At 34.2% G+C, this 25697-nt stretch overlaps 1 protein-coding gene across 3 annotated transcripts; it reads left to right on the top strand.

Moving 5' to 3' along the window:
- The first annotated feature begins 1979 nt into the window (after nt 1-1979).
- On the top strand, nt 1980-21820 carry LOC114286516 (uncharacterized). 3 transcript variants are annotated; one of them, XM_028229704.2, is made up of 7 exons: nt 1980-2413; nt 2681-4200; nt 18454-18576; nt 18670-19066; nt 19771-19871; nt 21519-21580; nt 21740-21820. In XM_028229704.2, the coding sequence occupies exons 1-2, from the start codon at nt 2335-2337 to the stop codon at nt 4180-4182; spliced, it is 1581 nt and encodes a 526-aa protein (XP_028085505.2). In that variant the 5' UTR covers nt 1980-2334; the 3' UTR covers nt 4183-4200; nt 18454-18576; nt 18670-19066; nt 19771-19871; nt 21519-21580; nt 21740-21820. The 3 variants fall into 3 exon arrangements, with proteins under 3 accessions (XP_028085505.2, XP_082747623.1, XP_028085504.2); XM_082891497.1 differs by having other exon boundaries at nt 1982-4200; nt 18670-18818; nt 18951-19066; XM_028229703.2 differs by having other exon boundaries at nt 1982-4200.
- Nucleotides 21821-25697: the final 3877 nt, after the last annotated feature.

Here is a 25697-nt window from a genome sequence, read left to right on the forward strand (position 1 = left end):
ATTTTAGAACATAATCCAACATTAGAACATAGTCCAACATTCTAACAAGACATAACAAATTTAATTTAACAATGAGTTAATTACTTAATATTATATTTTTACAAAAATTTCGCTTTTCTTATCTAAAATTTTGTTAGTATAAAATAAAATAAAATTAAGGTTTGACTTTTGTACCAAAATAAAACTTTTTTTTTTTAATTTCATCAATTTAAATTCTAAATTTTGATTTGTTTTGAATTTAAATCATTTGCTTATTTTCATGAAACAAAAAAGTATTTAATCATTAAACTGAATGAAAAGAATCAGGCATTTAGCCTAATGGTTGTATAGTGGAAAAGAATTTTATATCTTTTGTGGTGATATTTATTTGTTCCCCATTATTATGGGGTTGTAGGTGATTAGTAGTTATTGGGCTTGGACTTTAGACATTTTATATATATTAAAATATTATTTTTCTTCAGATTTTACTTTATCAAAATGTACAAATCATTTATAGTAAAAATAAATTAAAAGATTAAGAATTTAATTGATAAAACTAAAAAGGAATTTTTTTTAAGGTCCCTCATATTAAGATTTTATAGCATAAAGGATATAAAATATTTTCATAGTAATTAGGGTCCCTCAATTTTTAAAGAGAAATTTCGATCCAAAGAAATTTCAACACACAGAAATTTGTCTGAAATTTGTCAGTTTTAAATTTCTCTAATTTGAAATTTTTCTAGTTTGCTCAATTTCTCTATATTTTCAAATTTTCTCTGGTTTGAAATTTCTCTAGTTTGCTCACAATTAGGTTACTAATTTAGGTTACTTGTTTGATTTTCACTGATTTGTTGTCTCCTTGTGTATAATTTTTCTTTGAGATGAATTTTCTCTAGTACTAATATATCCCTTTTAGATTAATTTTCTCTGAAAACACTGGTCTTCCTTTTTTCTCTGTGCCTTGCTTGATTTTCTCTCAAATTTTCTCTAGTATTAGAATTTTCTTTGCCCACATTAAACTCCCACTAATTTATGCTGCTTTTTTGATTTTCATTAGTTTTTTGCCTCCTTATGCTGAATTTTCTCTAGCATCTGTATTTTCTCTGACTACAATGAAGTCCAATTTTTTTTGTGGCTTCTTGATTTTCTCTGTCTAGTTGTGTGCTTAGGTATGTAATTTTCTCTGTTTGAAAAAATATCAAGGATTTGACATCTTTAATGATGAATTTTTTATCATTGTGCTGAATTTCCTATTGACATCTTTATGTTTTCATTGTCTAAAAATAGCAAAACGCAGTAGTAGCAAAACACCTGAAGCACCACAAAAGAAACAGAAAGTTGTTGAGTCTTCTAGTTATGGGCTAAGATCAAAATGTAACAATAGCAAAACACCAGAAACACCGCAAACAAAACAAAAAGTCTCTGTCACTACTAGTAATGAGCTGAGACCTAAAAGCATCAGCAAAACACCATAAACAAAAATAGAAAGGCCAAACTCAACAGGCAACTAGCATCAAGAAGACACCAACTCTAAAAGTCTCAAGCTCAAAGAAAAAAAGAAGTTGCAGAGAAAATCAATCTCAACCAAACTACTAGCTTCAATAAGATCAAGCAAGCACATAGAGTAAAGTGAATCTAATGTGTTTAGAGAAAATTGTGATGCCAGAGAAAATTCATTTCAATAGGAAAAATATACACAATGAGACAATTAACCAGTGAAAATCAAACAAGAAACATAATTGGATGGGTCAGGAAAAATTTAGATGCTAGAGAAAATCAATCAAGGTACATAAGGTAATGTGATTATAATTGTGGTTAGAAAAAATTCAAATTCTAGAGAAAATTCATCACATGAAAGAAACTAATTAGCGAAAATCAAATCAAATTCAAAGAAGAGAATCCTAAGATTGAAGAAGCCATTATTATTTGCTTTAATTTTGTTATTGTTCTCAATTTAGAGAGAGAGTCACCGCGGCGAGAAAGGCTATGACGGAAGAGAGGAGAGAGAGAAAAGAGAAGAGAGAGGAGAGAGTGAAAAGAGAAAGTAGGTGTGATAGACGGGTGTGAGTGAGAGATCTTAGGCGAAAAAAATTATAAATCTTTCCCATTAGTAAAAGTTGGAGAAAGATGTTTGATCAATTTTCCTAGAACTAAAATTAAAGATTTATAAAAGTTAAATTTATTATTATTTTCATTAATTTTCTCAATTCTGTTTGGAAAAATTACAAATGAGTGTATGTTTTCAAAAATAATTGTGTACTACTACAGTCTGTACTCCTCTCTTCCTCTCACTCACTCACTCTCTATCTCTCTCGATCTCTCCTCTCAGACACACAGTGACAGAGTTTGAAGAAGATGTTAAGAAGAAGAGTTTCTGTTTCTTCGATTATTGGACGAAGAAGAAGAAGAATTGCCGATCATAATTGTCAAAAAGGTACAATATTTCCCTCTCTAATTAATCATCCCTCTTCTTTCTTATTTGTTCTGTTTCGTTGTTCTCTCTCTACTACTACCCGAAACCCTAAAACTTTACCAACACTGCGATGCAATGATCTCCAAGACGCTGTAAATTCGTTCAATCGCATGATCCAAATGCGACCTTTCCCCTCCATTTCTCAATTCAACAAAGCTGTAGGTCCTCTTTTGAAAATGGGTCATTACGACCTTGCACTTCCTCTTATTGGGAAATTGCATTTTCTAGGCATTCAGGTCGATATCTGCACCTTCAACATTGCTATTAACTGTTATTGCCGCCTGAATCAAGTCCATTTTGGGTTCTCTCTTTTGGGTACCCTCTTCAAACGCGGTTATACACCTGATGTAACTACCTTCAACACTCTGTTAAATGGACTTATTTTGGATGAGAAAACCCCTGAAGCTGTAGAGTTATTTAAGAAATTAATGAGAATGAGAGAAATTGAACCCGATGTGGTTATGTATGGAACCATTGTTAATGGGCTCTGCAGAACGGGGAACACTATCAGGGCTGTTAGTTTGCTTAGGATAATGGAAGAGGGAAGCTGTAAACCTGACACCATAGTGTATAACACAATCATTGACAGTCTTTGCAAGGATAGAATGGTGGATGATGCTATGAAACTCTTTTCTAAGATGAATCAACAAGGCATTCATCGAGATGTTGTCACTTATACCTCCTTGATTCATGGTCTATGTAATTTTGGTTGGTGGAAGGAGGCTACCGGAATGTTTAGAGAAATGTTGGATAGTGATATTGCTCCGAATGTTCATACGTATAGTGTGTTGCTAGATGCATGTACCAAGGAAGGGAAGATGAAAGAGGCAGAGGGGGTACTTGAAGTCATGATACAAAGAGGTGTGGATCCTAATGTAGTCACATACAGTACTCTAATGGATGGATATTGTCTGCAAGGCCACATGGATGAAGCAATTAGAGTGTTCAATGCCATGGTGGAGAGGGGCCTTCAACCTAATGTGTTTAGCTATAACATTCTAATCAATGGATATTGCAAGAAAATGAAAATAGATGAAGCCATGCTTCTCTTTCGAGAATTGCCTCGAAGGGGGCTGAAACCCGACAGTGGAACTTTCAACGCTATTTTATGGGGTTTGTTTCAAACAGGTAGATGTGGAGCTGCTCAAAAACTTTTTGACGATATGCAAGCTGCAGGCATAAATCCAGATTCTCGAACTTATGGTATCTTATTGGACGGGTTGTGCAAAAATGGGCATATTTCTGAAGCATTGTCATTATTCCACATGATGGAAAGCAACGGTTTACTTCTTGATATTGTTAAGTATAATATCCTCATTGATGCATTCTGCAAGGATAAAAAGTTTGACACTGCAAGGGCCATTTTCAGTTACCTTTCTTCCAAGGGATTACAACCTGATGTTAAGACATACACTATCATGATACAAGGTCTTTGTGAAGAAGGCCTACTACATGAAGCTAAAGAGTTGTTTGTTAAAATGGAACAGAATGGTTGCTTGGCAGATGATGTCACTTACAACACTATTATCCGAGGATTTATTGGGCAACACAAGTGCTATGAGGCATTAATACTTGTTGAGGAAATGGTTCAAAGGGGTTTCTCAGCAGATGCATCCACTTTTCCCTTGATTGTGGATATACTCTCAACTAAAGGACAAGATCCCGCTCTTCGAGAAGTGATAAAGAAGTTCATGCCAAAAGATAATCATGGAATGCATGATATTGAGTAAATTTTTTAAGCTGTGAAGGTAATTCTACATTATACTAAAACGTGTATTTTATCCCAAATAAATATATTTATACTAGCACGTCCTCGTATAGGCCTATGCTCACAAAAAGTGTGTTATTAGGTGAAACTCATTTATAGATGTTGCATTATGATATTCTTTCTCGTACCGATATGTACCAAACTTATTACAAAAATGGTACACGAAGTGGTATGATATTAACAAAATTGGTTGGGTTTTATTATACCTCTTCTCTTACACTAGGATGAACTTATTGAATTGTCATTTGAAAAAAAATGGTAAAAATTAAATGCTTAGGGAATGATCACTGCGTTTACATAAAATAATAATAATAATAACAATAATAAAATTAAAAGTTTTATTAACAACATGTTGCGTAATAACTAGATGTTGCTGAATGTTCACTACTATAGTGTCGTAGCAGCCTTTTCAGCAAGGTAAGCATCATTTATGTTTTCGAGAATTTTTGAGTTTTATTAATAGTTAGATACTGCTAATAACTTATAGATTCTCTTATGATGTTGCTCACTAATTGAGTACTTATTATCAATGTTTGAATATATTTACCTGTTGTTTTTGATGAACAAGGTAAAGGAGCTAAACTATACAATTTTGTCTATGGGCTAAATTTGTTAAAATGAGGCAAAAGTGATCTATGCTGCTGATTTCTATATCTTTTGTTCACATCACCAAATGCAGCCCGATGGATATTTTTTAGGTTGAAGTGGCCTAAATGGTGCTCTTTTCTTGATGGATGTTGAGTTGAGCCAACACCCAGCAATTTACCTGTAGTATTTGAGAATAATTCTACTTGTCAACCTTTCAATTTTGTGTGGTATAAGAATAAAGTCCATGTATCTAGGAAATCTCTCTCTCTCTCTCTCTCTCTCTCTCTCTCTTGCTGGTAAGAACAGAGAAACGACTTCTCGAAAAGCAATGGCTGGCTGCTTACTTGATAGTGGTTGACAAATTAGTATTAAGGATTTTTCCATCTAAACAAACCACTGTTTTCTATATGAGATTGTAAATACAGTTTCATGGTTAGCCGTTTGACCTCTAATGCACGCGGTGAGAAGCTAATTACTGAGGCATAGCTACCAATAAAGCTAGAAGCATTTTTCAGGAACAAAGTTGTACAAGAACTGAAGTCCAATGCAGACGAAGCTCAGTCGTTGCAAAGATCGAGGTAGCAATTAAAGAGCTCTACACTGGATTTATGTGTTGGGGTTGTGCCTTAGTATGCCCATTTTATAGTTGTTTTTGGATAATTCTTGCGAATATATTTGACCTGAAACACCCCCGCCCCAACCCCTTAACATTACCTTCACCTGTGTGTGGAGACAATCACCACCAAAAAGGGAAAATGGGAAGAAGTACAGGCTCACCTTGTTGATCAACCGATAGCCAGCTCTAAAAATCACTTCTTCCACTTGATTCTTCAAAAGATAATTGTAATGTTGGTAAGAACATCCTACAATGTATGTGGCATTCAAGAGAGAGGGTGGGTTTAGGTATTTGTTTTCTTTCCTTGGTCCTGTAGCTATGGTAAATGATATTGGCTACTTCTGCAAGAACAGAATAAGGAAAAAAAATATAGTAATGACATATTGATTCTAGCTACACTAGAGGCATATCTAATAATAAAATCATTTGTTTTGAAATCAAGTTCTACTCTATGATATAACATATGCTCATTCGTGATGAATTTGTTGTTGAAGTGCGATCTTGGCATGTTAAGCCATCTCTGCAACCATGTGTGGACTCCAGAAACCAGCTTTAATTTGTTTTAGCTTAAACAATGCACAAAACTACCTGTCAATGGAAAAAAAGTTAAAATAAATCTTGGCTGTTTATTTTATAGTCACATTTCCAAAAAAAATATTGTCACCCTTTCATTTTTCACCTAGTTTTTTTATCAGTAAAGTAAAAATTTCATTAAAAACATGAAATGAAGTGTGATCTTTATTAGCTTTGACTTAGCACTAGGCTCTTGTATATTTATTTATGATTGCAAATATCAGTCTTCTTCATTCTTTTCTAGGAGATTGGTATATATATATATATATATCTGTGCACTTATACATAAGAGGGAGTTAGTAGTTGCTCCAATAAACATGGCTCTCTTTTTGCTTTCCATTTTTGTCCTCCTTTATTCTGTTCAGCTTTTGTTTTATTGAAGAGTTTTAGATTAATTGGTAAATGCACAGATTACTCACTGTGTGTGTAGGAGAACCAGCACATCTCCCTCTTGCTAACCACGTCTACCGTCTGCCTCTTCTCTCTCATTATGTCGTCTCACTCTCTTTCTCTCACTCCCTGCATTTCTCTTTCTCTCAGTCCTTACATCTCTCTTTCTATCTCTCGACAATGACAGTGAGATCACATTATGGACGACGGTCAATGGCTCACGATGATGATCTGAAAATTGTACTAGAGATGGGTTAAATGTAGGCGATTTGGATGACGATGGGTTTGTGATTTGTACGACAATCTCGAAGCTGTGTTGGACCAGATCTATGGGTTTAACTATGCGTTCAACCAATGTCAAATGAGGTATCAAAGAGCCTTTGGCCTTGTTTGGTTTGTATTTGAGAAACATGTTTTGAGATAAAAAGTACGAAAATTTGTTTGGTTTGGCTTTTTTTCAAAAGATGTTTTGAAAAATTATTTTGAGGGTGAGTTTTGGAAAAAATGATTGATTTGATATGTATGAGAGAGAGATTTGTTTGGAAAATTTGTAAACCAAACAAGTTTTGGAAAAAAATTTTGGAAAAATTTGTTTGGTTTGATTACTTTTGAAAACTTATTTGTAGAGAATTTTTCTCAAAATTTTTTGAGAAACACAAACCAAACAAGGCCTTTGTTTTCGAGCCATTGTTCCCACATTGAAGGTCATCATCTTCAACCAAAGCTCTTGTTTGGGTATTTCTTTTTTTTTTTTTTTGTGGGTTTCCTTTTCTGTTTTAATTTGTTGTAACTTAATGTTTCTTTTTTCCTTCTGATTTCCAAGGGTCAATCTTCGAAGTTGAAACACAACTAGAATAACTAACAATCTTATTTTTTAAGAGCTAAATAAATATTATCATTGATTCTTCTTTCTTTGTGGAGTTTTCTTTCTTGTTCTTACTTCTGTTATCTTTTTTCTCTACTTTTATTTCTTTGGTTTGTTATTCCTTGCTCTATTTTATTTATTTATTTTTTTTCAAGGGAAGTAAACCGAAGTCCCGGATTTTGCTTTCTTTTGCCCACAAATTTGTTTTCCATATATATATATATTTATATATTTTGGTTTCATGTTTTTTTAGCTTCAATGTTATACAATGGATATAGATAGAACTTATGAACGTTCAGAAGTTTCACTCTTGGTTACTTTTTATCAAGTAATTAGAACCAAGGGAAGGCCGCTTTAATCTTTTCAGTGAACTTTGCAAATTAGGTATTTATGAAGCCAACCACACAATTCAAGTAGTTTCTAAACATACAGCCTTTTTAATGCTAATGTGATAGTTAGATCTTTTTTGCAATCTCGGTTGTGACCACCTCTTCACTGTTTGTATGGGTTTTTTTTTTTTTAATATTATTTTATTGAATATCTTTTTCCCAAAATAAATAAATAAAAATAGTTTCTCTTCTTTCATGGGTAACCCTTTATTTCTTATTATTGTAATTTCTTTCTTTGTGTATTTTTTAAATATATGTTTTATTTTTGTGTGCAAGTATTGATGGATGCTTTCTAATCTTTTTTATTTTTAAATGTTTAGGATTGCATTAGTTTGGTGGTTGAATTTGTTATATTTGTGGGCTAACTTTTTGTTGGCTTTTGAATGATAGATTTACAAAGTTTTTGAGTTTGTAATTTCATATGGATAATTAATAATTTCATCATTATGGGATTTTTTGGCTTTTTTGGGTAGTGATTGAGGTACTCACTTTCTCTCATTGTTATGGTCAAAAGGGCTACTTTTAAGCAATAGCTTGATTCCTTTTGATATTACATTTAAATCTAGGTTCAATAGATTCTTGGTGGTGGTGGTTTTTTTTTCTTTCCCCCAATAAATCTGTTAGGAGGTGTTGTTTGTTGAATATAGAAATTAAAGTACATAAAATCTTTTTTATTTTTAATATTATGTATATAATTTGTGATTGTGTCAATCACTAATTTAGTATTGTTTCCTTATTTATATCAATCATTTCCTAAATTGTATCATGAATCTATTATATATACATGGCCTCTACCTCATTCGTAGGTAAGCCAAATCATTCTTTTCATCCTTTTTGGTATCAGAGTCAGAGCACAGAAACCCTAGTTCTCTACCCAGCCACTGTCTCATCTTCTTTCTTCCTCCTTGAGTGTCGACAGTCCCCTTTCTGCCCTTCATTTCACCCGACAGCCCCACCTAGCCAGCCTAGACCCCCCAAAACCACCTACCCAACCCTCTACACCCCTCAACAAGCTGCCCTAGCGCTGCCGAGGGTCTTGTTGGCTGCCGACCAGGGTGTTTCCTGGCCATAGATGCTTCGACAACTCTTCTAGGGCAGTTCAGTCCCTGCTTTTTCCCTTTCTAGGGTGTGGTGTTGATGTTTAAGCACTTTTTGACCTATTTTATTTAGTGGACTACCATATTTGTTCGGCAACATTTATTTGGACTAGCAGTTAAGTTTTTTCCGGCTTCTTGTATTTTTCTAGACTGCGTTGTTGTGATTTTGTGTTTTCTAGCCATTATTAATCCACCATGACTGACCCATCTCATGTTGATTCCAATATGCCCACCAAACTTGTACCAGTGACTTCTGATTTCTCTCTTTCTCATCACACTCTTGTTCATTGTATTACGAGCGTGGTGTTAAATGGGAAAAATTTTGCTGATCCTACACGTGCCCTGTGGGATATAGATAATTGCACTATTCTATGATGGATGTTTAACTTTATGGATGACCATATTTACCACATGTTTCTTTATTGTGACACTGTTTCGAGTCTTTGGTGTGCCTTGTCTCTGATGTATGCCCATGCTCATAATGATGCTCGCATCTTTGAGCTCTATCAAGACATTGTCCGTGCCTCCTAGTCTGCTTTGGGTTTCTCTGTGTCAGAGTTCTTTGGATACCTTCAAGCTCGTTGGGAGGAATTGGCTCAATATGAACCCTTGATTGAGTTACCAGTAGATGTCGTTGCTATTGTGTCCAGCCGCCTTGCCAACCAGCACACTTACCAGTTTCTGATGGGCTTAAACTCTGAAATTGAATCTCTTCGAACTCAAATTTTAAACACATCGCCCATGCCATCCCTCTATGAGGCCTTTGCCACCATTGATAGTGATGAGCGTCGTCGGCGTCTGGTTCTGCACACCACTACTCTAGTGACTATTGTTTTATCTGACCAAATGGCCATTGCCACAAACTCTAGTTCCCGGGGTTCTACTGGTTCAGTTACCTGTCATCATTGTGGGGCTCCTGGTCATGTCAAGGCTCGCTGCTTCAAACTTCATCTTGAGTTAAGGCAACGATCTTCTTGCCCTCGTGGTTCTGGCACACTTCGCACTGCTGCTTTTGTGGAGGTCTCTCATGCTTTTGGGTCTTCGAGTATTCCTATTTTACAGCAGTTATAGACTTAGATTGGCCAGCTTCAGACTCAATTTGGGACTTTGACTACTAGCTCTTCTAGCCCATCCTCCTCTACTACTGCTACTCTCGTTATAGGTACTTGTACTGCTTTTCATGTTCAGTCTGCTGGTCCCTCATGGGTTTTAGATTCTAGGGCTAATGATCATATGACGGGTAAGTTTTCCCTTCTTTCATCTCTAGTTCCTGCTACTATAAACTAATCTATTTGTCTTGCTGATGGGTCTTTCTCCTCAGTTCGTCATAAGGGTCAAGTGTCTTTATCTCCTGATATTACTCTATCATCTGTTTGCATATTCCTAATTTTGCATATAATCTACTATTTGTTAGTCGGCTTGCCAAGTCCTTCAATTGTGCTGTTATTTTTTTTATCTTCTTCGTGTCTATTACAAGACCTGAGTTCAAAGAGGATTTTTTGCAAGAGATATGAGCGCGATGGACTCTACTACTTTGGGGATCCACTAGACCAACCTCTTTCTACTTTAGCTAGTTTCCAGGCATTTGTTTTGCCTGCTTCTATATCTTGTGTTTTTAATGTTCAAACTTTAGAATTGCGGCATGCACGTATGGGTCATGTCAATTTTCAATACTTATGTCAACTTTTTTCTTTATTAAATAAAGCTTGCAAAGATTCTAAGTTTCATTGTGTGGTTTGCGGATTATCTAAACATACTTGTACCAGTTACATACCTCATATGACTCGTGCCCCTAGTGCTTCTGACCTTATGCATTCCGATGTTTAGGGTCCGTCTCTTGTTCTTGCTTTTTCTGGCCATCGGTATTTTGTCACCTTTATTAATGACCACATTGGATGTACTTGGGTATATTTACTCCATCGTGAGTCTAACGTGTTTCCCATTTTTGTTCAGTTTTTGCAAATGGTTAAGACTCAGTTTTGTACAGTTGTTAGAAATATCCATTCTGATAATGGTGTGGAATGTATTTCCAATGCTTTTCGCTCTTATCTTAATCAGATTGGTATTCTTCAACAATTTACGTGTCCACGATCGTCATATTATATCTGTTGTGTAGTGTCTCCTTCATGTTATGAGTGTCCCTAAGTCCTATAACCATATGGCTATCCTCACTGCTGTCTATTTTATTAATAGGACCCGTAGTCGTGTGTTGCAGGGTCTTACTCCATTTCATGTTCTTATGCCCCACACTACTCTATTTCCTCTCCTACCCCGTGTCTTAGGGTGTACTTGTTTTATTCAGGATCGAAGTCCCGCTCGTACCAAGTTAGATGGCAGGTCTATTCGTTGTGTTTTTTTGGGGTATTCTTCCATGTCAAAAGGGTATAGGTGTTTTGATCCTATGTCTCGTCACTTTGACCACACTTTGGATGTTACTTTTTGTGAGGATCTCTTTTTTTTTGGTAGTACCCCTCCTTTGCAGGCTTCCACTCCCGTTCCTTCTAGTGTTCGCCCTACTCCTATTTTGGACGAGGTTACGGATGAGGTTGTCCTCTTCCCTCATTCTCCACCGTTGCCTCCTTTACTCCCCTATTGCAGGTATACTTTCGTCGCCCTCGCTCTCAGCTCCCGCTTGCCGCTTCTCTGGTCTTTGGGTCAAGTACTTCTTCTGCTTTACATACATCCCCTCCACCTCTTCATCGTAATCCCCCTCGGGATCGACATCCTCCAAACCGTTGGAGTTATTTGAGTAGTACTAATCATCTCATTTCCCAGTATCTTTCATAAGACAGAGTCTCCCGTACCTATCGCTTTTTTCTTGGCAAGCTTGAATCCGAGGCCATTCCTCGTTTTATGTCAGAGGCCCTTCAAAATCCAAAATGCGTAGAGGCTATGCAGGTTGAGATGATAGCTTTAGAACAGAATCATACTTGGGATCTGGTTCTTTTACCTTTTGGTGAGAGTATTGTGGGTTGCAAATGGGTATTCACTATTAAGTATCTAGCTGATGGCTCCGTTGACAATTACAAAGCCCGCTTGGTGGCCAAGGGCTTCACCCAGGTTCCTGGCAAAGATTTTGGAGCCACTTTTGCACCTGTTGCCAAGCTTACCTCGGTTCGTCTTCTCATCTCTCTTGAAGCATCCCATTCTTAACCTCTTCATCAGCTTGATCTCAAGAATGCCTTTCTTCATGGAGATCTTCTTGAGACGATTTATATGGCACCTCCTCCTGATTTTTTGGCTGAGAGGGAGTATTCAAAAAAAGTGTGTCAATTGCGCAAGTCTTTGTATGACTTGAAATAGTCTCCACGAGTTTTGTTTGGTCGTTTCAGTTCTATTATCATCTCCATGGGGTTTGTTCAGTGCCACTCCGACCATACTTGCTTCATCCATCGTAATTCAACCGGTCAGTGTATAGTCTTGTTGATTTATGTGGATATTATTCTCACAGGTGATGATTTTGTAGGCATTGATCAAGCAAAAAAGGATTTGGGACACACCTTTGATATTAAGGATTTGGGTAGTCTCAAGTATTTTCTTGGGATTGAGGTGGCTCGCTCACGGTAGGAAATTTTCTTATCTCAAAGAAAGTACACTCTTGACTTACTTCAGGATACTGGTACGTTAGGGTGTAAACGTGCTTCTACTTCTATGGATCCCAATGTCTAGCTCACATTAGAGTCTGGCGAGTTGTTAGAGGACCCAGGCATGTATCAGCGTCTTGTTGGACGTCTAATTTATTTGCCCAACACTAGACCTGACTTGACATTTGCAGTCAGTGTTGTTAGTCAATTCATGCATGCACCTCATACAGAACATCTTGATGCGGTTCATCACATTTTGAGATATTTGAAGACCTCTCCTGGCTTAGGATTATTCTTGACAGCCGCTCCTCAATCTAGGCTCTCTTGTTTCACTGATGCTAATTATGCAGGATCAAGAATTGATCGGCGTTCTACTTCTGGTTTTTGTACTTTCTATGGTGATCATCTTATATCATGGAAGAGTATGAAGCCATCAAACACCTTGTATCAAAATAGCTTTGTCATAGCTTCTTGGAGTTCGATAACTTTATTTAATTGTTGTTTTTCTGATAGTTAGAACATATGTTAGTTTGCAGCACATAGATACCTAAAAGCAAAAATATCCCTCTTTAGTAGAAGGATAATGCGATTCCTCATTACTCACTCACTTGTAATGATTAACTGTTTTTTTTTTTTTGAGTCATAGTTTCTGTGTTCAACCTATGATAAATGGTATCTTTAGAATCCTCCAGTAATATCTTTGGGCTTTCTGCCTTGTGTTGAACTCCCTCAGAAAGCTGCTAAAAAGGGAAAAGGACCCATAATGTTTGATTATTGGCTTCTTTTGTTTTTTAATAAGTTGTTCCTGAAATGGCCTCTTACCCTTATTTTAATTGGCCTGGAGTCTTCTGAAGCAAACTTGTGCATTACTAAATGCATAGTCGTTGCATCTTATCCAATCTAAGACATGTAGATCCTTGGGTGTTAAACTATTTTTTTACATTGATGTCTTGAGAAATTTAGAAGTTGATTGTAACAAACCTCCATTCTGAAATGAATCTCAATTGATCATTGTAATTGCTATACAATTTGAAGTATAACCTAAAATATTTTTATGATCATTTAAGATGCTGATGGAATCTACTTATGTAGTAAACTATTCAATAATTGTCATCACATTTTTTAGATTTTTAAGTACACCTGATGGCAATTTTGTTCAACATAAGCTGACATTTTATCATTTTTTAACCACTCTAAATTAATAGTTTGCAGAAAGTCATGGTAAGTATAAATGACTTAAAAAAGGAAATGTGGAAATGCAGAAACATCACTTGTGTATTTTGTGTTTTGCAAACAATAAATTTACCTTTTTCATTCTTTTTATGCCAAGCATTATTTTGAATTTTGTGCTTCAAAAAATGTGGTTTTGACATCAATTCTTATTTACAAAGTTAGGATTTTTGAAATGTTTCTTAAAAAATAAATGAAAGGTGCTTTGTAATTTTAAAAATTGCCACTTTCACATCGTCTTGGTCATAGATTTTGTAGAAAATTAGTCTCGGTTTTGCGTAAATTTACTATTATTACTTGATATCATGATTAAGCATATGATTAAACTTGATCTAAGATATGGACTGCATGTATCCTTTAAAATTTCTTAGATAATTTTGATATCTTATAGCCACTAATGTGAGACCAAACTAACCTAAATTCTTCCCAATTTTGGTGAATCAAGCATATGTGTTTGTTGAGTCAAGTATCTTTGTGTGGTGAATTAGTTATTTCAATATAAGCATGGCCCTGCCTTTGAGATGAAATCTTCAAAACAAGCATCTATCTTTTTGTTTGTGAACTATCTTGTAATTCTTATTTGTGTCTTGCCCTTTTTCATCGGGCTTTGCTGCATATTTTCAACCATATATGATACATTTGATGGCCACCTGATTTGATATAATCATATGCACATGTGTACATACTAATGCATAGACAAAATTGCTTTTGTCCATGCGTTTATTGCAAATTATGCACTATTGTTGTATGATCTTTCTGGTCCACACTCTTCATCTTCGGAGCCGGACTTTATGATATTTGTACTTTTGAAATGCTTAATGTGTGCTAGATTGGGCTCTTTTTTCTAGCTACCTACATTAATATTTGATATACTTTTTCATAAAAAATTGCAAAGATCATGGACTTTGGTTATCCCCAAAATCTTTTGCCAAATATCCTAAAGTTTTACATCACTCATGAAGGAGTACACTCACCATTCTCGTCAAAAGGTTAGATACTTGCTTTACTTTTCTATTTTAGCACGATTCTCTAGAATTGGATCAATGTTGGTCGTTTTGTTTTTTGGTAAAACGGTGGTCAGATGATTAAATTCATAGTTCAGGTCACTATTTTGTTTAAATTTAACATAATTATTTCAATTTCCTTTTAGTTTTTTAAGCAGTTAAGAGTCCAACTGAGATTCTCTTCAGTAGGGATAAGGAACACAGTTTCCTTTTCAAACCTTCCAGATAGAAATTGGTCCCCCCCCCCCCCCCCCCCCAAAAAAAAAAAAAAAAAAAAAAAATTATTGCCCACTGACTTTTTCTTATTTTTACTTGATTTTCGGTTTTGCTAATACTTATAGATAAATGTTCTTTGTGTGCAGATATTGTGCTCTTTTGGCGTCTTTGGGTATGAATTTTTTATCCATGCGGCTTTGTAAATGAGTCTTGATTTTCTTTAAAGTTACATGTTTTAGTTATGGCCCAAACTACAAATTTTATTTAGCTATGTGAGGAAGAAGTGTTTTCAAAGTGCATAGATATGTGGTTATTCTTTTTCTTATCCATGTGTCTATTCTTTTTCTCAATCAATATTTTACAATTTTTGTTTCCATTTCACTCCCTGTTTTCTTTTTTGGAGGGGGTGTTGGGGTTGATGGAATCGTCCACTGAGCATAATATTTATATACATGCATGGAGTAGTCCAGAGCCACCATGGATTTTTTTTGCTAGTTTATATATTTCCCTTTTATTTGTATTGTACTTTTTATAAGGGCTTTGCCATGCCCAATCTTTTCAAATATGACATATTTCGATTTATAGCTTCAACAGGGGTTTCTCACACATATTATTTTATACACTTTCAAAAAAAAAAATGTTCTGAAAATTTGTCTTCTTATTAACTCTTCAATTTCAAATACTCCTTTTATTTGTCTGTCCACATGCTGGTTAATAATAAAAAATATATTATTTATTCAGTCTCACCAGAGTGTATATACATTTTTGTTCTTCACATTTATTCATTCTCAAAATGCTTAAACCTTGGATCTTGCTATCAGTAAAGATGCAGAAGATTTCTTGCAACCTTAAATTTCTTTTTCCTGGCAATGCTATCTGACACATTTGTACCTATGTTGTTGCAATCAGATGCACCTTCCTCTAAACAGTTTATCCATGCATTTTTGCAGGCCAATAATGTTGCAATTTTGTCATTTCTTTTGCATGAGATAAGTAGCAACTAAAGTTGATGTGTTCACACCGGATGTGCACATAGATTTTAGAGTTGGTTTTCACAATTGGCTAAATCATTGAATGACACAAGTTTTAAATTTGGTACAACAGTTGGAAGGACAAGGCATAAATTTTGATGTACTATTTGAAATCTTTTGGTGTTCAAAAACAAAACCAAGATAATTTCATGATGTATCATGATGAAATATTTTCAGATAGTAAAATACTAGGGCTTACTCAAAGTATACATGAATGAACAAACAGAAAACCTCAACCACAAATTATACAACAAAAGGTTAAAAGCAATAAAAAAAAAATACATATATATTTCAGCCATAGAAAATATTATTTCACATTCTTTTCCCAATTCAATTATTGATCCTCAATAGTTGTACTCATCTACAGGTAGTTATGAAGGGCGCATACTCAGTATCAAAATGAGAATGGAATTAGAACAAACTATGTGGGATACTAAGCTTGGGGATTTCAGATTTTTTGGAAAACTAACTCCAAAATATATTTCTTCATCCACTACTAATAATTCTCTCTTTAATTTGTAACATATTAGTCCTTGTCGTACTGACATTACATTACTTGTTTCTAAAACTCTTGACCCTAGGTGTTACTTTTTGCATCAAAGATGCAAGGTTAGGTTTCACATTTAAATATCTAAAACTTTTGATATAGATATGAATATGACAGCAATGGAGGTGATGAGCAGAAAACTACTTATCTAGCAGCTACCTCACGCAGATCAGTGTGCTTACAGAGAGACGGAAATGCCTGATCTTTTGGGATAGCATTTGGTCTTAGGATTTACTCACCTTGCACTATTTTCTTTTCTTTTTTCATAATTTTTTTTTGAATTTTCCCTTTTTCCTTAATAGTGAATCATGTTTTCTATACTTCATGACTTGCATCTCAATGTGAAGTGACAAACCTTTTGGTTGTAAACTATAATAGAATAACCAATTTTGCCAAGGTACATTTGATTTGATCAAAGGTAAGAGTGGCCTTTTGGGTTAAGGTTAATTTGGAGATCATGAACAACTGGCTTTGTGATGCTGCTCTGTTTTGGGGTGTAGTTGAGAAGTTGTGTTGTTGTTTTTTTTTTTATTTATAATTTAATTTAATTTATTTTGTTTTATGATGTTGGACTTTAGTGCTCCACATATTTTGGTTGCTATGTGCGCACTTCAAGCGGGATGACTTGCTGATAGGAAAGGTTTTCTCATGCATAGAGGAGTAGATGGTCGATTGATTGAAGAGTTTGTTGCTAGATGATGTTGCTAGATGATGTTGCAGCTTTCGGATTTATGAATTTGAGGAATGTTAAAATGGAGATTTAATTTTAGGCTGGGGTTCACTTTGTTTTTTTGTAATGCTTATGATGTTGTTTGTCAGTTGGTCTGAGCCAATCGTGTTTTCCCCCTTTTGGATTTAATGACTAATAGAAGTGTTCTTTTCACCTTCGTTTTGTAAAATGTTATTACCTTACTGCTGGAAAAAAAAAAAAAAAAATCATGATAATGAACTACTTACAATTGCCATGGCTAATTCTAATTTCAAGCTCAAATAATTGGTTGAAATTCATCTACGACTTGATGATTATGCACTGACTTGGACCATGGGCACGGGTCATCATGCAACGCATGACTCCCCGTAACTAGTATATATAAACCGATGTTGATAACAGCTTTATGGCAACATCCTTCAACTACTTTGTCTTGTAAAGAAATAGGAGAAAAAGATTGGATACTAAACTAATTGACCATCAAGTAGAGGGTATATGGAGGTATCCTATCCTTTTGATCACACATCATATGAAGTGAGCTTTTGAGGGTCTATGAAATAAACTCGGCGACAAACTCAACATGAAATTGAATTCCTAACCAGACCAAACTCAGACCTTTTGCATTTGCTTTGATTCTATATGTTACTATTTTCCTTAGCATAAACAAGATGTACTTGGTATTCTTCAAAGTCTTTGTACAGCTGAAGTTTTTAACTAATCTGCTTACTGGCATAGCATTACATGTTTCTCTTTGTATATCGCCATAGCAAATAGTAGGAGTTACTAAGTATTATGTAAGCATTTTCTTTTATGAATTTATTGTCAGTTTGATAATAAATTGGTGATGGAAGCTTTTTATGTCCTCTGTGGGGTTGATGGAAGCAAATTATCTGCCCTACCTATACTGTGTTTGGATAATAGATTTAAACAATGATTTGGAAAAGAAAAGAGAATATGAGGTTGGAAAATCGTGGATGAAATATAAATTAAAATTTTCTTTCATTTCTCATCTCCTTTTCAAATCTTAACTTAAATTTATGATCCAAACACAATACTTGAAAAGGTCAGGCTAAAATATTTGTCATACATACCATATGTAGATTATAATCAATTTGGTATTGGTTTTAAACTATTGCAGTGATAGGTTATGGGGTATTATGGTGGTGGAGCAAGCAAATTATTGAAATAAAATTGGTTAGGACTTGTTATGGTGTTTGATTATATTTTAAAGTAATGTCAGTTGTAATTTATTAAAATATAAAATTTTTAATTTTGTCAATTTAAATTTTAAACTTTTTATTTGTTTTGAATTTAAATCATTTGAAGAATGTTCATTTATGCAATTTATCAGTTCTGGCTCTTTATATATCTGGGCTAAATAATTCCATTTGCAGATCCGAAGTCATACCCAAAAATACTTTTGAAGGTCCAAAAAAATGGGACTATAGCGCATGTGCCACCACCTTGACTTAAGCACAAAGCTGCTCATCCTTACCTGCAAAAGGCACCAAAAAATGGTTTGTCCCATGATGACGATGAAAGTACATATGGCAGAGGATTTTATTTGAATTTTTGTCATTCTGACATGCATTTCTTTTAAAAATTGGCAGTTTTAGCACCATTACAAGCTTTCATGGCTTATCCTTCTTCGTTTAATTCCCTTGCACCTTGATATTCTCCATGGGATGACACTTCCATGCTCATACACTCTCCATCAAGTGGAATCATGCTATCCCAGGATGAATACAATCTTCATGGAGTCGAAGGCATGCATAAGTGTTTTTATTTGTGTTATTTCTCCCTTGTTCATAGATATATGTATATTTTTTATTTGAGAGAACTTTCTAATACATATTATGGCATAAAATGTTACTGCTTCAACTGATATTAGATCGAAGGGGGTAGCAAGGATTATCAACAGTGGCATTCATGGCATCGGAAGCTTGTGTAGAACAATATCAAGGTCTGAATTATCGAAGCAAAGGAAACCAGGTTCACTGTTTCATGGTAATCTTCTCAACTGTGTTGATAATTGGTTTAAATTAGTCAATCATGGTGAAGTTTTAGACTTGCAGCTCTATACTAAAGCGGCACAACTTGCTCTCTTCACAATGTTTTTCTATTTATATTTGCGCTTTAGATACTTGTTATCTAATTTGTATGTTAGTGCTCTCCTATCTTACTTGCTCTATTTGTATTGTTGTACTTGTAGTGCAACATGTGTCATAGGGAACTTTTCCTAAGATTTGGCAATACTGGAAAATGCTACTCTGAAAGAATTTTCCATGGTGATAACATTCTGGTTTTGGATTGTTTCTCTTTGGGTTATTGGGCTAGTTTGATCTGTGAGTTTTTATCAGTATGAGTCCACTTAATTATATTAACCAAATTTTCAATAGTGATGGTTGGTAGAAACTATAAAAGTTGTGAAGCAATTATATTGCTCATTTATATATCAATTATGAATTTCTCCTTCTTCCTCACCCTACTATGTTACATGGACTTGGGCGTAGGTGCATCCACTTTTTGAAAATATCCATTATTTAGGAGTATTAGCAAGGATGCCCATACCCGGTTGGTTTATGTTAACATGAGTACTGTTTGTCTCGCTGAAGTAGTATTCATTTATTCAACTACGTAAAACTCATGAATAAAATAAATCATTTGTCATTCCTCTCATACATTTACGCTTTTCAGTTAAATTTTTTTAGGTATACCAGATTTTGCTGAAGTCATGGGAAGTGTCTTTGATCCAGACACACAAGGCCATGTGCAGAAGCTCAAGGAGATGGATCCTATCAACTTTGAAACTGTGAGTAAATTCAAATTTTGCCAGTCTCGATTGTCTATTTTTCAAGTAGATGATGCCTCTTACTCATAGGATGTGTGTTTAATACTTGATTTATTATCAAATTTGGAGTAATTAGAGACAGACATTTCATTAAGGAGAGGTTGAATAAGGGTGTGATATGTATTCCCTTGTGGTTGCTTGGAAACACATTACCTCCCTATGGTTTTTGAAATATACATATAACCTCCTTGCAGTTCAGAGTAAAATGCAAAAGTAATGAATTCTGTCAAACTTAACTGTTTGTGTAACATCCACTAAATTAAGTGCATGTGACAGGACATGAGTGATATACGAGTCTTTTGCCCTTTTATTTTCGCTTCTTTTCTTCATTTTCTTGTTCATTCCACCTCCTCCCCTTCACCATTGCACAGTTCACACTCCATCCCCTCTCTTTCATCTCCTTGTCTCCCTCACTTCCTCCAACAACCCAAGCCCACCATTGCTGAAACCACCATTTTTCCTTGTCATCACACACGTGTACAGAGGCACTTACACACAACTCCCACCTTTCTCAATCAAGTAACCCAAAGGAGCCAATACTTTTTCAATTGCACATGTACCTTCACACACTTGTGAAGATAACTTCCTCTTTGACAATGCAGATAAAAGCTAAGAGCTTTTTTTTTTTTAATAATTTTTTTTAGAATGTTAACTAATCACACTGGAGCATCTTTCAGTCTGGCAGCTGTTGTTTATTTGTGAAGTTAGATATTCAAATTTTTTCTTGGTTTGTTATTTTAAGTCATCTATAGAAACCCAAAACCATCAAATCCAAAATTGTACCATTTGGAGAAGTTTACGGAAATGCCACAAGCGTCTATATGGATTATTTCATAAGGGAAAGAACAAGATAGGTGTGGGTTTGGTAAGTGCAATTGGTAATGGATTTGGCTTTGGAAAGGGTTTGTGATGCCGTACAATTTTTAGAGAGAAAGAGTTTGTAGGGATGCTGGCATTTATAAGAAAATTGGAGGAAAAAAAAGGGGCAGTATAGACATTTTGTAAAATTTCTTTAACAGAGTTTAGCTTTGCATTTTACCTTAGACCATAAGGAGGTTAAGTGTATATTTTTAAACTTCAAGGAGCTAATGTGTTTTTTGGATAAACTACAAGGAGGTAAAATCTAATTAACCTAAAAAAGGAAAGAAAAAAAAAAAAAAAGCAAAAATGTGGTAGTTTTTTTGTTTTTCTGTCTTCAATTAACTTTTTTTAAAAATATTTTACTTTTAGGTGCATCTAGATTAAGCGTATCTAATAAGTTTAAAAAATTGATGAAAATATTTTAAAAATTATAAAAGATAAAAACACAAAAAGCAAAAGACTCAAAAAATAGTTTTTTTAATTTAAAAACCAAACAGGCAAATGATTCTTAGCAATGGCAGGTACGCATGCACTCTCTATTGCTCGCACTTGCACAGTGGCCCCTTTGATCTCTAACATGAAACCTTAAGCTTCTTGTCTATGGATGATTTTCCTTGTATTTATTAGTGACATGATGAAGTGTTTTGACGTCAGTTGGGTCAATGTGGATTTTATTAATGTCATTCAATTGGAAGGATATTGCTTTGCAACTGAACATCTTTGTCTTTTTGGGTTCTGTCTATGTAGAGGCTTTGTTGCTGATGAGGAACCTCACCATCAACTTGTCTAGCCCTGATTTTGAGCCAATTGTAAGTATTCTTCTGCTTCAATGATATGGTGAAACGCTTCACGTGACAACTCTTGCAAACTGTTAATGTTTAATATTTTGCTTATCACTCTTCTAAGAAGTTCTAGCTTGCTGTGACCGTGTATTTCTTAATTTAAGTTATTTTCGTTGACTGTTGCAGAGAGAGGTCCTGTCATCATGTGATGTCAATTCCAAAACTGTAGGAATTGCTACAGGAAATATCATGAAGAACCAAGAAAAATGAGCTTTTGTGTTGTAGTGTTGAGCACTACTTATAAGCTACCATGTAGTATGTATCTTTCTTTAATCCCCTCAACTAGTAAGATCTCCAATTTGTGGTTACTGGGTTGACATCTGACTTGAATATCTGTGTTTCTTCATCAGCATTATAAATGAGAAGTCTGACAGTGCTCTCGTGGCATGCTCTGAAATTCACTAGTTCAAGGATATGGAAATGTCGCTACAGCTGTAGAATCAGAGAGTATTGCCAGATGAAAGGATAACATCCTCTGATTGTCATGCATTAAATGATATAAATATCCCTGGGCTGAATGGCAATGTATTGTACCTGTTTTACTGATCTGGGTCTGTTAGCAGATTGTATGTATGTCTCGTAGGATCTGTTGGTGGCAATTTTAGCTTTCTTGAAAATATAATGTCAGTCTCAGTTTTGTGTAGTATAATTTGCCAAGGCAACATAGCTTTAAGAATTGGGGTTGTAATAATGATGGTTATGCTTTCTTGATCTTTAAGAGCATGGTTTTGTTGTTGTTGTTGTTATTGTTATATGTGAGAGCCACCTTCGACTTCTTGATTTTCTTGCTGGTTATACTGCATCATAAAAGACAAATTAATGATGACTTTCTATTGTGTGTTTGGATCTCTAAAAATCTCCCTTTAGCCCAAATTGGACTTTAGGAAATCCGGGTTTTATTGCAAAGTATGTTGATCGCTTCTACTGGAGATCTAAATTTGATAGAATTGTGCTGATTTATTAGTATTTGTTGATAGTATGTGAGATTGTGCAGTGTGCACTAGGGGAAATTTCTCCAGTTGTGATGTTTGTACTTTGTGTAATATGTAATTCATTTTTGTAGTTCTAGTTGACTGATATTCCTAAGAAGTAATAGGATAATGGCCATAGAATTGCAGATGAAGCTTGGGATTTTGTGATTGTTAATTTTTCTTCCCCCCTTCTCTCTCTCTCTCTCTCTCTAAAGGAGAGATAGAATTGCATGGTGGCCAAAGCTATGCAAGTCTCTAGCAAGGGATTAAATTCTTTACTATTCCGCCATAAATCATGAATTTGCTATTAGGAACTGAATTGGATGTCTAGTCCGGGTTTCAAATGTGTGCCACTTTGGTATTTTTATTCAATGATTTAGAATTTATTCACCCACTTGCAAACTCAATTTGATCTATTGTTTAATGGGTTAATAGGTAAGTAAAATTTAAATAACTAATTTACAAAGGGTGCTACTATTAGCACCTTATTTTTTCCTTTTAGACTCCAATTTCTTTCATTTTTTTATTACAATTTTAATCCAATACAAAATTTCAATTTTATTTCTATCATCTCTAACCTCCGAAAAACATATCCAAATCCTAACGCTAACCCCAATCCTACTCTCACCCCCATTGTACCAAACGAGTCACTATCAACTCTGACACACTTTTCCTCACCATTGACAACATCGGCGACTCATCTCTACCTTCGTCCCGCTTTCATGACCCAATAACGGCAACAACTTCTCACTCTAGTCGCCTCTTCTCCGTCTTAGCAACCACTTTGATTTTTTCTTTAATATTCTTTTTGAATTATTTATAGATATTGTATTTATGTATATAAAATTTAAATTAAATATAAATAATTTCATGTTAAATAAAAAATTAAATATAAATTAATACTAAGATACCAATAAGATAGACAAAAATTAAAAAATACAAAAAAAAAAAATTACTTTGATCCATGTGATGTACATAATTATGCACATTCTGTCTTTTTTATTTAATAGTGTATGCGTGTGGCTGAAGGCATGGTGTAAATAAAATAAGGGGGAAAAATGAGAAAATAAAAAAAATATGGATGAAAAAAAAAAAAGAAAAAAAAATTAATAAAAAAAGAAAGAGGGAGGAAAGTGGGCAGGAGAGAGAGAATGCATAAGTGAACAAAAAAGGAGGAAAAGAAGGTGGGTGGGTGAGAATTAAAGAAATATTGACCTTGAGAAAAATGTATCTCTTAGACATTTTGGCACATTTTCAAAAATAGTCTTGCTTTATTATATAGATTTACTTGTATGTCGAGCTAATTTTTTTTTCAAATATCATAATAATTAAATTATAATTTTATATATATAAAAAATAAGTATTCCTCAAATATAATCCATACAAAATTGGTTATTATAATTAAAATTGAGTTTGTGTTATTATAATTAAAATTGAGTTTGTGTAGAAAATAGAAAAGACATGCTGATATCACTTTTATATGTATATATATATATATATATATAAGTCTTTAGAATGTAAAAAATAAGCCTTTAAAAAATGTGTCACAAAAGAAAAAGAAAAACACTACTTTTATTACATATATATGTGTGTGTATGTGTGTGTGATATTGTCTGGTTTAATTTTTGAAATATGTTTTTTTGAAATATAAATTTTTTTGAAATATTTTTATAAAAATTTAAAATTTAAAAACATTCATAAATTTCATATGATATTATATTTCTTAAGGTAGAAATAATCTTTAAATTTTTTTAAAAAATAATATTTATTTTTGAGTGAAGCATCAATAAAATCTCAAAATATGATCTTGAAAATTATTTAGTTCTCTCTTCTTTTTTTTTTTCTTTTTTTTTTCTCATGAACCCAAAGGTCTCATTGAACTGGAAATTACACAAAAGATAGTCACTTACACGTTTGGGTTTAATTTTTGAAGGATAAAAATGAGTTTATCTAAATGTGAAATTACACATTTGGGCAATAGGCACTATAGAGGTTTTGGATTTTCTTTCATTCAAGAACAAATCTCAGATTACGAATAAGCATGTAACACTTCAATATAACACTCCTGTAACGCCCTCAAAATAAACCCATAATAACCATAACATTGACATGCGTTTATAAAAGAAAACGAATCATTTGAGTTATTCATCAGAGTATTCTTATTGAAAGACATCACATGTAACATCCTACAACATCAAAATAAATGCCCTAAGGGCTTACATCTTTCCAAGCTAACACTTGGACACAAAAGGGATGAGTACTAACTCAATTACAAGTTAAGCCCTAGGCTTGAATGTTTACATGAAATCTCAAAAAAAATAACAAAAATAAAACAAATAACTAAAGATGGTCTTCAAAATCCCAAACATCAAATCCTTCCAGGCTAAGTCCGTGGAGGTAGCTTATCACCTGAACCTGAAAATGATGTTCCCATAAAGGGTGAGCCACAGCCCAGTAGAAAAATACTAAACCAAATATAAGCATTGAATAAAGCTATAGCATTCAATAGATGGTTAACCAAGATAATCAATTTTATCATTAAACAGTCTCATGACACTAATGTCTAAGACGCATTTCACTTTCCATTATTATCAACATGGCTCAGAACCTGGCCAAACTTACAACAGTGAATTATTTATCATATTCACATTACTTCCAATATCAACAAAACAAATGAGACTCATGCTCATATCAAAACACTTCATACTTCCCATTTGATACACATTTTAGTGCTGTATCAAATAAAACACTTCAATATAAATAAGCACACATAAAAGTGATGCTAATGGAGTCCATCCCCTATCTCCTCCCAAACAAAATCCGGTTTAGAGGTCCATCCCCTATCTTCCCCTAAACCGTGGAGTACATCCCCTATCTCCTCCCACACAAAACAATATATATGCAAATGCAATGCTCAATCAATACACGTATTTTCTGTATTAATGCAATAGTCAAAATTAATGACTTAACCAATGTGATTAGTTTCAGTTATTCCTAATCCACATGCAATGTCTACAACAAACACGACTATCCTCCACCGATAGCCCAAAACAGTTATTTCTAGACTGGAAATAAATGTATCAACAATTCAATAGGCGAGTGATTTTAATTAT

Source organism: Camellia sinensis, chromosome 10, assembly GCF_055761805.1.
Source record: "Camellia sinensis isolate YWXY chromosome 10, ASM5576180v1, whole genome shotgun sequence".
NCBI classification, from domain to species: domain Eukaryota; kingdom Viridiplantae; phylum Streptophyta; class Magnoliopsida; order Ericales; family Theaceae; genus Camellia; species Camellia sinensis.

Bases quoted from the DNA above. Each gene is read 5' to 3' on its own strand.
- LOC114286516 (XM_028229703.2), top strand. From the start codon at position 2,335: ATGTTAAGAAGAAGAGTTTCTGTTTCTTCGATTATTGGACGAAGAAGA.